The sequence below is a fragment of the Nerophis ophidion genome, linkage group LG17 (assembly GCF_033978795.1).
Source record: "Nerophis ophidion isolate RoL-2023_Sa linkage group LG17, RoL_Noph_v1.0, whole genome shotgun sequence".
Classification (NCBI taxonomy): domain Eukaryota; kingdom Metazoa; phylum Chordata; class Actinopteri; order Syngnathiformes; family Syngnathidae; genus Nerophis; species Nerophis ophidion.
In genome coordinates this window covers 29,637,952-29,655,675 of record NC_084627.1, presented here as the reverse complement: position 1 = coordinate 29,655,675, position 17,724 = coordinate 29,637,952, and the positions used below count along the sequence as shown (strand labels likewise).

Here is a 17,724-nt window from a genome sequence, read left to right as displayed (position 1 = left end):
CACATTTAATAGGATAATTCTGGAAAATCCCTTGTCTGCTTATTGTGTTACTAGTGTTTTAGTGAGATTATATGGTTTTACCTGTACAACCTGAAAGTCGGAGGGGTGTGGCCAGGGGTGTGGTGACCGCCAGTGTCTCTGAGGGAAGCCACATTTCTCGACGAGGCGAAGGCAGCCAGGCGGGCCGGGCTGAGATAAAAAAAATTTTCTTTCTTTCTCCACGGTGGAAGTATCCGACGGTAGGGGGCGGCCGGTGGGAGGAGGCAAAAGAGTCCGCAGCCGCAGGAGGACGCAAGCTCTCCGCTCATGTCTATGGTAAGAGCCGACTTATTGCCACCATTTTCTCACTGAAACCTGCCGGTTGACATGTGGTAGGGAACCATGTTCGCTTGACCGCTCTGTTCCATAGTAAAGCTTCACCGTCATCTTTCGGGAATGTAAACAAGGAAACACCGGCTGTGTTTGTGTGGCTAAAGGCAGCCGCAATACATCGCTTTCCATCTACATTTTTCTTCTTTGACGTCTCCATTATTAATTGAACAAATTGCAAAAGATTCAGCAACACAGATGTCCAGAATATTGCGTAATTATGCGATTAAAGCAGACGACTTATAGCTGGGATCGGTGCTTGACCAAAATGTCCGCTACAATCCGTGACATCACGCGCACGCGTCATCACACGTTTTCAGCAGGATAATTCGTGGAAATTTAAAATTGCAATTTAATAAACTAAACTGGCCGTATTGGCATGTGTTGCAATGTTAAGATTTCATCATTGATATATAAACTATCAGACTGTGTGGCCGGTAGTAGTGGATTTCAGTAGGCCTTTAAAACCATAACCAAATGGAAAAATAATTGATGCGGAAGTGTCTGATCACTCAGTGCGCCTTAACAGCTGTGTTTGTTTACCTGCCTCAGGCACCATGCACAGTGCACAGAGGGGAGCGGGACAGTAGCTGTAAGGGGAATGTGTGTGAGCTCCAAGTCTTCCAAAACAGATGAAATCAAGGTCTTAGTTAGAGGAACTAGTCAGTAAAAAAAAAACAATGCTTTTTTCAGCACCTTAAAACTTCACATAAACTGCACTGAGTACTAGTAACTACGCGGGTGCGAAAAAATATTGAACAAAAAATCAATAATTGAAGTGACAAACTTGTTATACAAACAATACCCAGTTTGTTGACAAGAACATACAGCCATGGAAACACATTCAATCTATTTATTAAGCAGAAGTAACACCAGGCAGTGAAAGATTCAAAAGAGCTGCCATCACAGCCGACAACGGCTGCTCTTATCCTGCTAAGCTAACAGAAATAGCTCAAGCTAAAATGCGTGAGACTCCGAGCATGGACTAGCCGACATCACTAGGCAACAGGCACCGCCTTTTAAAAGGCGCAAACACACACACACGCACGCACGCACGCACGCACGCACGCACGCACGCACGCACGCACGCACGCACGCACGCACGCACGCACGCACGCACGCACGCACGCACGCACGCACACACACACACACACACACACACACACACACACACACACACACACACACACACACACACACACACACACACACACACAGAAACTTACCTTAACTGCATTATGCCAGATATTTGAAGTATCCCATTAATTATTTTACCTAACAATTCATTACATTTATTAAAGAGTTACAAATTCAATTACTATAACTAATTACTTTTTTAAAAGTAATTTTCAGAACAAAGCTAGCCACACAGCATCATGAAGCATCCATTTCCTACCGCTTATCCTATAATAATGTTTACCTATAAAAAGACTATTGCTATAGGTCAATTATTTTCATGTTGCTGCTGACGTTTAAACATTTCCTCTTAAACCAGTTCACTTTATTTCCCATTTTGTTCTTTTGTGAAGAATTGAGCATAGCTAAATGTTTCTTTGAAGAAGATTGGAGATATATTTGACTTTTATTATACTGATTTCAAGTATTTTGCTTTTTTATTATCTCATAACACTTCTTAAGTTGGGATCCAACTACGCAAAACCTACTTTTGTTACTTGTTGGTACCCATTTTTGTGTGTTTGGGATCCGATCAGTCAGTATAGCACCGATGCTACTACTGAAAAAGCTAGGCGTAAAGCCCAGTGCCGTCAAAAGTGTAGAGAGACCGACAGTACAGTTCCTTTCTTCACAATAAAATTGCTGCTCTATCTTGCCTGCGCTAATAAAATAAGAGTGTCAGAAAACTAGGAGGTGAAGAAGATATATAAGCAGGCCTTTGTGGGCCTCATTATTTGGATCAATGTATTTCAATGAGATGAATCAGTTTTGTTGTTTTTGTGAAAATTTAATCTGACTGCAACATTATGGAAGTTTATCTTTGTATTTCATTTTTATGTATTTTACATATACATAATTTTGGTGCATATCTGAATAAGAGTGCATAGCAAGGATATTCTTTTCACATTTTTGTCATATTTATGTAATTAGTACAACCCCACAGACAATGAATGTTTTCTCCATTTGAATTGCTGCATAAGGTCATCCTCAATGGATCCCAGTGAGATCGGCCGATACAATTACCTATCACATGTACAAACAATACATTTTTCTATTTACCATATTTTTCCGACTATAGGGCACACTCAAAATACTTTAATTTTCTCAAAAATCGATAGTGCGCCTTAAACCTTGGTGTGCCTAATGTATGTATGTATTATGTACGAACTCTGATTGTGTTTACCGACTTCGAAGCAAATTTATTTGGTACTTGGTGTCATGATAAGTGAGACCAGTAGATGGCAGTCACACATAAGAGGTACATGTGGACTGCAGGTTGACTGACGCCTGTTCAATGAGATTACCTACCTGTAAGCAAGCAACACCAAAACGAAAATAAAGAACATTACACACTGTGCTCAAAAATCTGTCAAAATGTTTTAGTGAAACTTTGGTACGCTACAAAGCCACACCACTTGATGGAACCCAGAGCATTTTGGCTACTGTATTCAGACGTACTGTTTGATTGATTGATTGAAACTTTTATTAGCAGATTGCACAGTACAGTACATATTCCGTACAATTGAACAGTAAATGGTAACACCCCAATAAGTTTTTCAACTTGTTTAAGTCGGGGTACACGTTAATCAATTCGTATGTTGTGCTTCAACATACGAGAATTGTTCTAATCCGTGTATAAAGACCCCAAAATGGCACCTATTAGGATACATTATCAGGTATTTTGTTTTGCAATATTTTGCAAAACTAACTCTTCTTATCTATTGGTACCTGCCGATTTGTATTTGGGCTCTGCATAAGTCCTGAAAATGTGTAGCCTGTGTTATAGTCAATAAGCTGTTTTTTTCCTATAACCTCTTATGGGTGGGCATTCATCTTTCGCTGTTGCCATTTCTAATAAAAAGTAGCGTATAGTTCTAACTTATACCTCTGAGTAGATTTGCTATGGACTTGCTAAACACTACCAGTACAACAGAGATGACGTGGAGAAGACACTGTCGAAATGGAGCCACATGAATGAGACCGGCCACAAACTGCGCATCCTGAAAAGACGGCCAGAAAGCGGCTTGAAGATAGTCTGTAAAACATGATTTATAAAGCATTTTCACCATTACAGGTTATATTGACCATAAATAAGTGTTCTAAATGTAGAAAAAAGTAATCATAATATGACCTCCTTAATTTGCCTTATACTCTTTTATGGCTTTTGTATGAAAATAAACAACATTAATAGTTTAACAATATCAGCCCAACATTTTAACTATTATAGTTCCTTATTCTCTTGCATTACATAGAGTAGCTCGAGCAAAACAAAGTCAATGGTACACAATAACTTAACAAAATCAAAAACTATAATTTATTACCAATTTTAATTATTTTTGATCTCAGAGTCCTGCTGTTTACAAGGAATTACTCTCTGAATCTGTAACATTAGCAAAAACTAGAAACATATTTTGAGATAACAAGAATGGGAATCCGATCACTCTAGTAGTAATCTTATACTGATATTACCCCTGGAATCCACACCATCAATCAATGGATTGATCTGCCCTCATCTTATGTGTTGTGTACTGACTGTGACAATGCTGACACATTGTATAATATAGCTTCTGCTATATTATCCTGTCTAGGTTCTTATTATTGCGATGAGGTGGCGACTTGTCCAGGTTGTACCCCGCATTCCGCCCGATTGTAGCTGAGATAGGCGCCAGCGCCCCCCGCAACCCCAAAAGGGAATAAGCGGTAATAAATGGATGGATGGATGGTTCTTATTATACTACTTATTAATTTACTGGTATTAGCTGCTTACTTTTTGCTGTTCCAGCTACAGTTCTTAAACCTTACTAAGTACTTCTCTTCTCTGTTGTTTCGAGCTAGCTTAGCAGCTAGCTCAACTATTAGGATGTCTGCTCCCACTTGCTATCAGTGTGTAACATTAGCCTTGTCCTAATACTTGATAATGATATCTAAGATATTAAGAATTGCAGTTTATTTGCCGTTTTAAAGGTGATTACCGGTATTATTAACTCAGGGGAGCATCTCTACACTGTGTACAGAGGACACACAATTAACCGGTTACTTGCCAGCCAAAACACTAAACATAAATACAGTCAGCCAGAGAAGATTGGCGTCTGTGTTTAGCATCGAAAGGCCTTAAAGGGGAACATTATCACAATTTCAGAAGGGTTAAAAACCAATAAAAATCAGTTCCCAGTGGCTTATTTTATTTTTCAAAGTTTTTTTTCAAAATTTTACCCATCCCGGAATATCCCTAAAAAAAGCTTTAAAGTGCCTGATTTTCGCTATATGTGAAGCCACCATCCATTTTCCTGTGACGTCATCCAGTGATGCCAATACGGATAGCACAGCAAGATATAGCGGCATTAGCTCGGATTCAGACTCGGATTTCAGCGGTTTAAGCGATTCAACAGATTACGCATGTATTGAAACGGATGGTTGGAGTATGGAGGCAGATAGCGAAAACGAAATTGAAGAAAAAACTGAAGCTATTGAGCGACTTGCTATTGACACTATCGGCCATGTCTGCCTTAGCACCGCCGGTAAAATGTGCAGACCAACGATCAGAAGTTTTCCATCTTGTGACACTGGATAAACTTAAATCCGTCGATTGGTAAGTGTTTGTTTGGCATTAAATGCGGGTGGAAGGAAACGCTGGATGAAAATATAGTTTCAAATGTACATACAGCTAACCTAAATAGCATGTTAGCATCGATTAGCTGGCAGTCATGCCGCGACCAAATATGTCTGATTAGCACATAAGTCAATAACATCAACAAAACTCACCTTACTGATTTTGTTTACTTTATCGTTGGAAATGCATCTGCAGGTTATCCATACATCTCTGTGCAAATGCGCAGACACTCCGGCACATTCAATGAGGGTCTGGCGGCAGATTTCTTTGACTTTATCGTTGGAAATGCATCTACTTTGAGTGTCGCAGGATATCCACACAATCTTGCCATTTCTGTAGTAGCATAGCTTTTGTTGGTAAAGTGTGCGGAACAAACGACTGACCATTTTGTTGGCTTTCCCCACACCCTCATATTTCGAACAAATTTCGTCCAATTTCTTGCCACTTTCGCATCTTTGGGCCAGTGGTGCAACTTGAATCCCTCCCTGTTAGTGTTGTTACACCCTCCGACAACACATGAGGCATGATGTCTCCAAGGTTCCAGAAAATAGTCGAAAAAATGGAAAATAACAGAGCTGAGAGCCGGTGTTTGTAATGTGTTTGAGAAAATGGCGGCTTTATTACCAAGGTGACGTCACGTTCTGACGTAATCGCTCCGAGAGCGATAAATAGACAGGCGTTTAATTCGCCAAAATTCACCCATTTAGAGTTCGGAAATCGGTTAAAAAAATATATGGTCTTTTTTCTGCAACATCAAGGTATATATTGACGCTTACATAGGTCTGGTGATATTGTTCCCCTTTAAAGGCCTACTGAAACCCACTACTACCGACCACGCAGTCTGATAGTTTATATACCAATGATGAAATCTTAACATTGCAATACATGCCAATACGGCCTTTTAAATTTCCCGCGAAGTGTCCTGTTGAAAACGTCGCAGAATGATGACGCTTATGTTGACGTGTTCTTGTGACGTTATTGGTTGTAGAGGACATTTTATCACAGCACCACTCACGGCTAAAAGTCGTCCGATTTAATCGTATAATTACACAGTATTCTGGACATCTATGTTGCTGAATCTCTTTAAATGTTTTCAATTAATAATGGATACTACAAAGAAGAATGCATTTGGTGGAAAGCGGTGTATTTCGGCCGGCTGTAGCAACAGAAACAGAGTTTCTTTGTTTGTTGTGAAGCTTTAATATGGAACAGAGCGGTCAAGCGAACATGCTTCTCTACCACATGTCAACCGGCAGGTTTCGGTGAGAAGATTGTGGTAATAAGTTGGCTCTTACCGTAAACATGAGTGGAGCTCGTGTCGTTCTTCCTGCAGCTGTCAAAGAGGCAGCTGCGACTGTGTTGGCTCCTCCATGGCTTCACTCAGAGACACTGGCGGTCACCACACCCCTCTGACTTTCAGGTATGACTTTATAACCTCACTAAAACACTAGTAACACAATATTTAGATAAGAGATTTTCCAGAATTATCCTAGTAAATGTGTCTAATAACATCTGAATCGCTCCCACTGCCCTCGTCTTTTTTTTTTCTTCTAGTCCTTCACTCTCACTATCCTTATCCACGAATCTTTCATCCTCGCTCCAATTAATGGGGAAATTGTCGCTTTCTCGGTCAGAATCGCTCGCGCTGCTGGTGTCTATGATTGCAATCAATGTGCGGATGTGACATCATGCGCACATTGGCTCCTACTTCCGGTACAGTCAAGGCTTTTTTATTAGCGACCAAAAGTTGCGAACTTAATCGTCGATGTTCTCTACTAAATCCTTTAAGCAAAAATATGGCAATATCGCGAAATGATCAAGTATGACACATAGAATGGACCTGCTATCCCAGTTTAAATAAGAAAATCTCATTTCAGTAGGCCTTTAATTGGCAATGGAAATCATGTAATTTTTCAAGATCGTGCGATATCGATCAGTCCAATGGCACATCTCTAATTTACACACGCTCTATTAATTTGTTTTTACTTTTACACAAATTGGCTGTGGTGGAGGTCTGTTAATTAAGTCACTGTAGGATTTTACGTAATTTCAATATATTACCACTATTGGGAAACCATAATAGTAGAATTATTGGACTTCTCCAAGTTTTTAATGACTGAAATCTCCAAATTATGTGTCTGTGTATTTTTCAAGAGCAGACTTGCAGTATTGCAAGGGGAAGGATTGGTTTTATTCTGAGCACAATTTCTACACAAAAAAGGACACGAAAAAATCACACAGAGAGAGAGAGAGAGAGAGAGAGAGAGAGAGAGAGAGAGAGAGAGAGAGAGGGAGAGAGAGAGAGAGAGAGGGAGAGAGAGAGAGAGAGTGAGAGAGAGAACATTCAAAGCGGAGCCGATTAACACACAAGCACTGGTAGTGCAAATGATGTGTTTGTACTCTGCTGTATCCGCATGAACGTCCACGTATCCAAAGTCTAAGTGGTTTAAAAAGTGGCCAACCACACTGAAATACAAAGCAGCATTTCAAAACATGTGTGCCGACCGCTGGGTGAGACAATAAGCACAATTCATTTTATCACTAATCTTTACCTTGTCTTTAAAAAATCAAACATACATCTCATTTAGTTGTGCAGGTCCACTTAATGTTATTGATGGTGTGTCTATTTTGTTTTTAAAGTCCCACTTCAAGGACATGGTAACAATTGGAAAATAGAGGTCACATTTCCCATTGTGACTGCGTGTTTCCCCATGTGCTCCCTGCTTGAATTTGGTTGTTCGAACAAATCATTTATGCAGCTCTGTACGGCAACATTGCAGTGGGTGATGTAAACGTGTCTGGAGGTGATTAGAAGAGCAGCAACAAAAGCACACTTGAGATGAAAAAAGCAACACTTGTATTATTGCCAGGTGGTATTAGATAACAATTTCCCCTGACTTGGATCAGAGAGCAGAAGCCAAACATTGTGACACTTACATTAACATTCCGAGGCCTCATCTTTAAATTAATCAATAATGGCGGAAAAAGAGGCAGTTGTTTAGTCCAAAAGAGTTTTGCTTTGGGACTGGAGTTTTAAACCACATAGATAAGGAGTGTTAATATCAGTAGTAAGTCCTGTTGACCTTCTCTTTGATGCAACAACTTTCACACTTGGCAACACAAAATACACAAAGTCTGAAGTTAAGCATAACACTACCTCAAACAGTTGCATTGGTCCCTCAGAGCAATCTGACACTCTCTCACACAAATGAAAAGGAATTATAAAGCCAGGCTCCCAATGACATCTGCCAGCTAACACAGCGGTTGGATTATGAGAGTATTGTCTTGATGAACTTTATATATTCAAACTGGGTACCGTATTTTTCGGACTATAAGTCACAGTTTTTTTCATAGTTTGGCCAGGGGTGTGACATATACTCCGGAACAACTTATGTGTGAAATTATTAACACATTACCGTAAAATATCAAATAATATTATTCATCTCATTCGCGGAAGAGACAAAGAAAATGTCAGCAATCGTCACATACACGTCAACCAATAAGAATTCGTATAGCATATGCTATATGCTATATAGCATATATGCTAACTGGTATATGCTATATGCTACTGCCGTAGCTATTAAAATGGATCATTACATCGTTGGCGGTAACTTATAAAAACTGAGAAGGGCTGAACAAAAATGGCACCGAAAAGGAAATCATGTACTGCAAATAACACAATATCAAATAATATTATTTATCTCATTCGCGGAAGAGACGAAGAAAATATCAGCAATCGTCACACACACGTCAGCAATCATCACACACACGTTAACCAATAAGAATTTGGCGGGGGAAGGTCATGGCAGAAGTGCATTGTGGGTCATGGAATGCTAACTGCTATATGCTACTGCCGTAGCTATTAAAATGGATGATTTCAACGTTGACGGTAACTTATAAAAACTGAGAAGGGCTGAACAAAAATGGCACCAAAAAGGAAATCATGTACTGCAGATTACAAGCTGGACGTAGTGAAATATGCAGCAGAAAACAACAAGAGGAAGCTGCGCATTCCTTTGGAGTTGGCAGAGTTGTTTAAAAGCGACATCGAGGAAGAAGATTTCATGGGATTTATCGATTAGGAGTGACAGATTGTTTGGTAAACTTATAGCATGTTCTATATGTTATAGTTATTTGAATGACTCTTACCATAATATGTTACGTTAACATACCAGGCACCTTCTCAGTTGGTTATTTATGTGTCATATAACGTACACTTATTCAGCCTGTTGTTTACTATTCTTTATTTATTTTAAATTGCCTTTCAAATGTCTTTTCTTGGTGTTGGATTTTATCAAATAAATTTCCCCCCAAAATTCGACTTATACTCCAGTGCGACTTATATATGTTTTTTACCTTCTTTATTATACATTTTTGGCCGGTGCGACGTATACTCCGGAGCGATTTATATATTTGATTTAAATATATGAATGTATTTTATTAAATTCAATTGATTTAACGTAAAAGTATTTAATTGTTTCATAAATCATTGGTTTAATTTAAAAAAAATATATCATAATTTAAATGTTTTACGATTTAATTAATTAATGACGCATTTAGATAATTATTTAAGTATGTATTTATTTTATTTTGTTCCATTTTTTCATTTTACTAGAAAAGACGGCCCAACAGTGGCACCAGGTCTGAGAGGGATATACAAACACTTTAGCGGGATGCCCTGAAGCAGTGTTAATTTTGACAACAGTTTTTAATTTGGTTTTAGTCATACTCTTTTGACAAAATTTTTTTTTAGTTTTAGCCTTATTTTAGTAATGTAAATGAATGTACTTTTAGTCGACTAAAAATACAGTAAATGTTGTCGACTACAATATAAAGTATAACACATTGTTGAAGATGTCTTGAAACCACTTTCATTAGGACTATTGCAGAGCATTTCAAAATCTAAATTCACAAGACCTGCACTCCACAAGTATATCAAAAGGTACATTTCACACTAACCTTACTGTGTGTTATTATTTTATCTGAAATTAGTTGTGTGGATGTCGGATGGTCCATATGTCTTCTCTTTCTTCCAAGTCTAGAAGACATATTGCATTAAGGTGTGCAACAATACAGTAGGGTTGTATCAATATGACAATTTCACATCACGGTTACTGTGACCGCAATTATCACAGTTATCATTATTATTGTGGTATTGTTAAATGTGCTTAAAAACTACTCACACACACTGAAATCTTCTGACCACTACCCGCGGCCATAAGACACAACACACTTATGTGATCACTGTGATGTTTTTTTTCGTGGTGTGAAATTCGAATGTTGGTGTTTTTTTGTTGTATTTTACTGTTCTTCTATACATACTGTATTAGTGAGCAATATGTAGTATTTATTAATATTTTCTTGTTTTTCAATATTAAATAAAAAGTGCGTAACAAAGAACATTTGTTGAACCTACAAGCACAGCTTCAGTGTGCACAATCGAATATCTTAGTTGCACAGACAGTAATGTGTTTATATACGTTTAGATTGGAGGATGTTGTTTCCAATGGTGGGTTGTCACGCGCTACATTTACTCTGTTACATTTACTTAAGTAACTTTTTGAAAAAAATTGTACTTGTCAGTGTATTTTCATTGTAGCAAACGTTTTACTTTTACTTGAGTATTTTTGTGAAGAAGAAACACTACTTGTACTCCCTAACATTGAGTTTCATTCTCACCGTTACATATCCATTGCTTTCGTCTTCTCCAAGGTTCTCATAGTCATCATTGTCACCGACGTCCCACTGGGTGAGTTTTGCTTGCCCTTATGTGGGCCTACCGAGGATGTGGTAGTGGTTTGTGTTGTGGTTTGTGCAGCCCTTTGAGACACTAGTGATTTACGGCTATATAAGTAAACATTGATTGATTGATTGATTTATAATTGTTTAAAATCTAATGATTAAGACTTGTGATGAGGTGGAGACTTGTCCAGGGTGTAACCCGCCTGCCAACATTATAGGCACCAGCGCCCCCCGCGACCCCAAAGGGAATAAGCGGTAAAAAATGGATGGATGGATGATTAAGACTTGCAAAAACAAATTTATTTGGCAGCAGTGTCATATGACTCTGTTTTGCCAATCCAACTCTATTTCACCTATCAAACGGAGCCGAGCAGTCACATGAATCTGTTTCACCAATTCAACTTAAGCTTTAATGACAATTTACTCGATTACGCCAATCAAACGGAGCCCGGCATTCTACCTTGATAGGAACAACAAACCGGTGGCAGTGTTCATTTTGTTGACAAAAATGTTTTTTTCTTACTTATCTTTAATAAACAATTTTCCCTTAACTAAAATAGGACGATAAACAATCCCTATAATTGCACGTTGACAAAAACAACGACTTAATTAATTGACAACTTAGTCGACAGAAATAAAAACAAGACAAAATATTGCCAGACCAAATCCAATCATATTTAATTGTGTCTTTAGTTGGATGGAACAAGTTAGGACAAATTAGGAATCCATCCAATCCGAGTAAAACGGGGATCTACAAAAGAAGACTATATTGTAGGGATGTAATGATAAACGGTAATAATGATGACAGATGCAAAACTCCCAACGGTTAGTAGTACCATTTTCAAATCAAAATGATCTAAAAACTGAGACTTCACTTTGATAAACTCACAGGGGACTGACTGGTGGTGTCAGCTCGCTAGCTTAAATGCTAACATGACAACAAGAGGCATTTGTCTTTTACCGTTAAAGACAACATAGCCAAATCAAAACTTAGATAAACACATTACTAGCAAGTAAGCTATTCAGTTGTGCATATTGAACCTACAAGCTGTGCTCTCTGAGAAGGGGATTATGATGATCGATCCTTCCTTAAAGGAAAAGTGACGTAAGTGTTTTTATGGTCGTTCAAGTAGCGCTGAACAGAGTACGCCAGGTATAAAGCCTGCCAGAAGTTATACATAATTTGAATACCTTTTATTTTTCACACACTTTTCATTTAAATAAATCTTATAGTGCTACAGTACAAACCAATATTTACAGTACAACAATAAAAGATTATCTATTAAAACACTTCACAACATATGTAAAATAGTGTTTTTTCTAACAGTGTGTCTATTTATTTTAGTTATATTAAAAATATTTTTTAGCATAATACAATACAATAATAAAAATTATAACCATGATCATTTTGGTCACAATGATCGTGATATGACATTCTTATATCGTTACATCCCTACTGTATAAGTACACACATAATTATAGAATATATATTTACATCTGGTAGAACGAGAGAACATATGGAGACATTTTACCTTTGCAACGGGAGATAACAAAATACATTGTAAACCATGTGGCTACATTTTTTTCGGTAAAAATACAACCAACTTGAAGAACCATCTGCAGGCTAATCATCTTGACATTTATACAACAGTAAGTAGGCCTAAAATAATATTTCCAAATCGCTCATACTGTACTGAATTACTGTTAGTATTAAAGACATTAGAAAAGGAACAAGTCTGCTTACTCAACCACTCTTTTGAAGTACTCATAGACGAGCTTGCCCACCAATCTAGACTAAAACTAGATTGTTTCTTCATGTGACCATTTTAGTCATATATGACTCCATTTTTGAAAAAAAAAAGAAAAAAAGCTTAATTTCAGCTAATCGCACAATAAAGTTAATGTGGAATTATTGAAATATTCATGGAATGCATGTATTGTTGTAAATTTAATTTTTGAGATGCTCTGCAAAAACAAAATATTAATACAGTAAAAGGGCTTTCAACAAAACTACAAGAATGCATTGTCTGTTATACGTTATATTTTAGTTGACAAAATTTAAGGTGATTGTATTCGACTAACATGCTTAACTAGTTGATGTAAACTAGACCAAAACTAAATCAATTTAGTTGAATAAAATATAACTATAACAAAAATAAACTTTTGTCAAAAGACTATTACTAAAACTAAATTAAAAACTGCTGTCAAAATTAACACTGGCCGATGACATGATAAAAAGGAAACTTAGTTGTTTAGCAAGTGTTAGAATGTTGGCAAAGTAAGACCATTTTATTATGTCACATGACACCGGAACATCCCGGCTGTTTGAGACAACTGGTAAGTAGAAACCTCCTAAAACAATGGACTATAATAGCGATCATTTTGTATGTCTCTGATGATCCTAATAACCACATTAAAACATTACCAACAACATTAAATAGCAGTGGAAATGTGTAGTTACCCGTTAGTTACATTCCCACATAGCTAAACAATCTCTACTGCTTGCTAGTGTTAGCATATCTGTGTTATTGTGCAGAAATATGGGGAAACAACTACAAATGTGCGCTTCATTCATTAACTTTGTTATAAAAAAAAAATTGGAATAAAATATAATGTTGGATATACAGAACACATAAACCTTTTATTTATTAAATCACAATTATTGAAATTCAACAATCTGGTGCATTTACAAACAGCTAAAATGATGTACAAAGCAAAGTATAACCTGCAACTACCCAAGAATGAAGGGGCGCTTGCGGCCCAACAGTAGGCTTTGGCCCTATGGTTAAGAACAACAAGGTGAAGTGTCACTTACTGTATTCCAAAACCTAAAAAACAACAACAAAAAAAAACTTTTTTTGATGTTAGAATTGTTTGGGTTCTGGATTTTTTGTAGCGGCCTGCCACAAATACATTATTATATGAAAAACACTGAGGTACACTTTTTGTGGTTATTAAAACATTTTTAAAACAACATTATAATGTTATAGATTTAATGAATTGTGTTTGCCCTTTATTGCATGTGTGGTTTAGATGTGGGGGTTTTGTGTGTTTTTTTCGATATTGCTGTGCGTTTCAAATTGGATGTGTTTTGTTGGTATGATTGTGGACGTTGCGGCGCGTTTGCCCGTATTGACCACCCTAGATATAGATTAAATCCTACCTTTAGCAACAGTTTGCAGATCTCGTATTTGCCTTTGGCTGCAGCCTCATGAAGCGGTGTAAACTTCCACAGGTCAGCCACGTTGACCGAGGCACCGTGTCTGACCAGCAGCTCAGCCACCTCGTAGTGACCGTACGAGCAGGCGTTATGGAGAGGGACTAGACCCCTGCAAAAGGATAGAACACTTTGAGGTCCCATTCATTTACAACAGTGATCTTGTAACATTGATCTGATACGCTGAAATGTACACTTAAATGCTCCTTTTTATGACTTATTTGTCATATGTACCCTTTGTCCTTGGCGTGCACGTCAGCCCCGTGATGCAGCAGGTACTCAACCACTGACACTCTGTTGTAGCCAGCAGCAAAGTGGAGAGGGGTGGAGTGTCGTCCCTCCAGATCTCTGCAGTTCACATTCTGTGCTGTACACAGAGACTGCAGAAAAGGAATGGAAGATTTATGGGAGACCTCTTTGGATTTTTGAAATAGTGTAGAGGGCTGTTTGAGGAGTAAGGCGGCTCTCCCTGGAGAGGTGCCAGGAGACTTTAGCGGAGGGACAGCAGATTGAGAAAAGTAAAGAAAAAATAATGTTTTTTCTTTGGTTAACTTTAATTTTTAGAGTTTACAGTTAGAGAGTAAACAGTCTGGGGTGAACAGAAAACAAAAAATATTCTCCAGAAAAAATAAATTTCAGGGAGTAAGGAGGGTGGGCTCATGGTTTCTTAATGTTCAACTGTAAAATATGAGGGATACAGTATCACAAACCCAAATATAAATAACACGAAATAGACAAAAAACTTTCATTATTTCCTACCTATAATACAATATGTCTCTGATAGTCACCCTCATAAACATCTGATAGAATAACTTTTTTATCATGACACACACACCAAAAGCCAGACACACAACCAACCCATCCATTAATTTTCTACAGTTTGTCACTTTTTGGGATCGTGGGGGTGGGTTGTGGGGAGGGGGGGGGGGGGGGGGTGGAGCCCATCCCAGTCGCCACAATCATCCATTTTATTCTATTCCCTATGAAAAAGTAGGAATATTGTAGAAAGTGACGGAGATAGATATCTACATATATTCATATTTAAAAGTTATTTATTTTCTTTAGTCATATTTGAAATAGCTAGTGTTCCATCTTGTACTCTTTTTATCTTTTCTTTATCTCATGACCAATGGTACACTGTAGAATACCTTGAGCTTGGAATGCAGGAGTAGCAATACTCCTTCTTCCTATCTCTTTCTGAGGAAAACGATAGATAAGTGTATTCGCTCTGAAGGGTGGGGGCTAGTGGCGTATTGAAAAAGACAAAACATCCGTAGTGTTTTCAGATCAACTTAGGCGACGCAAATTGAATGTGTTGTTTTTTAGGTTGGTCTCGCCAAAGCTTTGGAATAAATTGCAAAATAACTATTCTGTTCTGGGTTATCATTTAAAATCAGCTTATGTGTCATCAAAATAACTTGGCATTGACCAGCAACTTAAATTTCCTCGGAGGAACATCTGGTCCAAACGCAACATAAGGAACAACAACAGGCAAGAACAGGACAGAGAGTAACTTGCGTCCTCAGTCAAACCACCAAGATTGAGATAGTGTTCATTATGTCAAGTTGTACAGACCTAGGTTAAAGCATAAATTCAAATACAGCCTGTGAAATTTCTGATTCATCCAGGTAATAGTACTCTTAGAGCATCGATTTGATCACAACTGGACTATTCAGATTGATTGCAGTGGGACACTGCATCGGAAACATGGTTCACGAATGTTGATTAAAATACTGTATCATCAATACAATGTTCCTTTTCCAGACCCAGTTAATGGACATCTTACTTAGCTTGACAACTGTCTCTTTGAACCATTAGATCTTTTCTATCTGAAAAGGAAATAAATATTGTCGGCTGTGTTAATAATCAATCGGAAGGTAGCTTTGCAAAAAAAAATAAAAATAAAAAAAAGAAGGAAAAAAATCAATGCCGCAAATCTTTTTTTCTAGAATTAACAGACGTTCAGCCAAAGCTTTTAAAAGCCCAAAAGGCAAAGTGAACATACACTAAATGTTATAATGTCTGCAAAAAAAACTAAATATAACTAACTAAACTACCTTGACTGTGTCCAGGTCTCCAGCTTTCGCAGCTTCCAGAAGTCTGTAGTCCACATCTGAGTTTCTTACTGGAACGTTCTCTGAAGAGAGAGCAACAGAAAATGAGGCCAAATATTTCGATACACTTACAGCACAACAAATATTGCTGATTTTCTGACTAGACAAAGGGTAGCAAGAAAACAGGCAATGCAAAAAGCTGGAGACAATGAACTATTACACTGCAGCTTCCAGAGCAAAGGCATAGCAACCAGTAAAAGTTAGCAAGTTTATTCGTGTGATATTATTGTTGTTCATCATCAAATGTTACAAACTACAACGTATGAAATTGCTCAATAAATGACTATAGCCCTATAGTATCTATTCAGTATGCTTTGCGCACCAATGGAATCGTGTCCACGGGTAATGGTGTTAAAAGGGTCAGAAAATCTGCTAAAAGAAGGCGACAATGTAAAATAACAAAATTGTATGTGTACATACCGAGTGACGTTTCCACCCACAAGAAACCAATGAGATAACTCGCTTTTCCCTAAAATTAATAACCAAACTGGATTGTCACTACAAAAATTTCCTTCCTGCTTATCTCTTATTGCCAGAAGTGCACGGCAACAAAAGCACTGCAAATACACATTTCCAGAAATACTTCAACCCTACCAGTGAGTATCTGCTGAACAGCCTCATTTCCCATCTGAGCAGCAGTGATGCCCTGCAGCGATACCAGGGAGGCGTCTGCTCCATATCCTAGCAACAGCCTGCAGGTCTGCAGATGGCCTGCCATTGCTGCGCGGTGTAAGGCCGTCTGACCCAGTGTGTCCAATGCGTTCACCTGCAAACACTTCGGAATTTAATTTTTTGTAGTAAAACAGCCCTTGAATATCTTTTTGTCAAAGATGAAAATAAGCAATACAACTGTTGAAGAAGTTGTGCTATAATTACCAGTAACGTAAAATAGAACTTCAATATCAGAATTTCCTTTTTAAGAACTAACACACGCAAAAAAAAATGCAGTAGAAAAACTGAATTTGATTATTTAGCATGAATGCTACTTAAATAGGGTTGCCAAACATCCCTTGAAACACAGAATAATCCCGTATTCAGAAACAAAAGCATGTGTTCCGTATTGAGCTTTCAAGGGACACACTTTCTCCAGTATTTTTTTTAAGTAAGTGGCCAGCGGAGCCACTTACAAACCAGGGTTGGTGCTCCTGAAAAAGGTAAATCATGACGTCACACGCCAGTTTTGACACGGCAGTTTGGCACAGGGAGCAGTCATCTTGTCAGTGCAGCAGATAACTTAAGTAAGTGTACAAAAGTTAAACAATATGTGTTCTGCTCTTTATGGTTGCAATAAGCTCAATATTTATGTGAGAGTGTTTGTTTTCGTCACTAAATACAGTTGGTCCGAGTTTGAGCACACGTCGTCATTCAATGACATCCAGTTTGGACCCTTTGGTAGGAAAAGAGCAGTATGTGGCAAGTTAATACTATTAACTGCATGTCATTTATTCCACTTTAATGTACGTTTCATTCACAAACGGTGTTACAAAAAAGATCAA

At 37.9% G+C, this 17,724-nt stretch overlaps 2 protein-coding genes across 5 annotated transcripts in view; both read right to left on the bottom strand.

Moving 5' to 3' along the window:
- LOC133536308 (poly [ADP-ribose] polymerase tankyrase-1) overlaps positions 1-17,724 on the bottom strand; it is a 337,423-nt gene that overhangs the window by 36,017 nt on the left and 283,682 nt on the right. For all 4 annotated transcript variants that reach the window (XM_061876734.1, XM_061876733.1, XM_061876732.1 and 1 more), the window contains 4 exons: positions 16,823-16,994; positions 16,172-16,251; positions 14,349-14,494; positions 14,061-14,226 (listed from right to left, as the gene is read on the bottom strand). In XM_061876734.1, coding sequence (XP_061732718.1) covers positions 14,061-14,226; positions 14,349-14,494; positions 16,172-16,251; positions 16,823-16,994 — 564 coding nt within the window. The remainder of the gene's footprint in view (positions 1-14,060; positions 14,227-14,348; positions 14,495-16,171; positions 16,252-16,822; positions 16,995-17,724) is intronic.
- The window catches only part of LOC133536310 (uncharacterized), a 193,216-nt gene that overhangs the window by 9,278 nt on the left and 166,214 nt on the right, over positions 1-17,724 (bottom strand). The gene's annotated exons all lie outside the window — the stretch shown is intronic.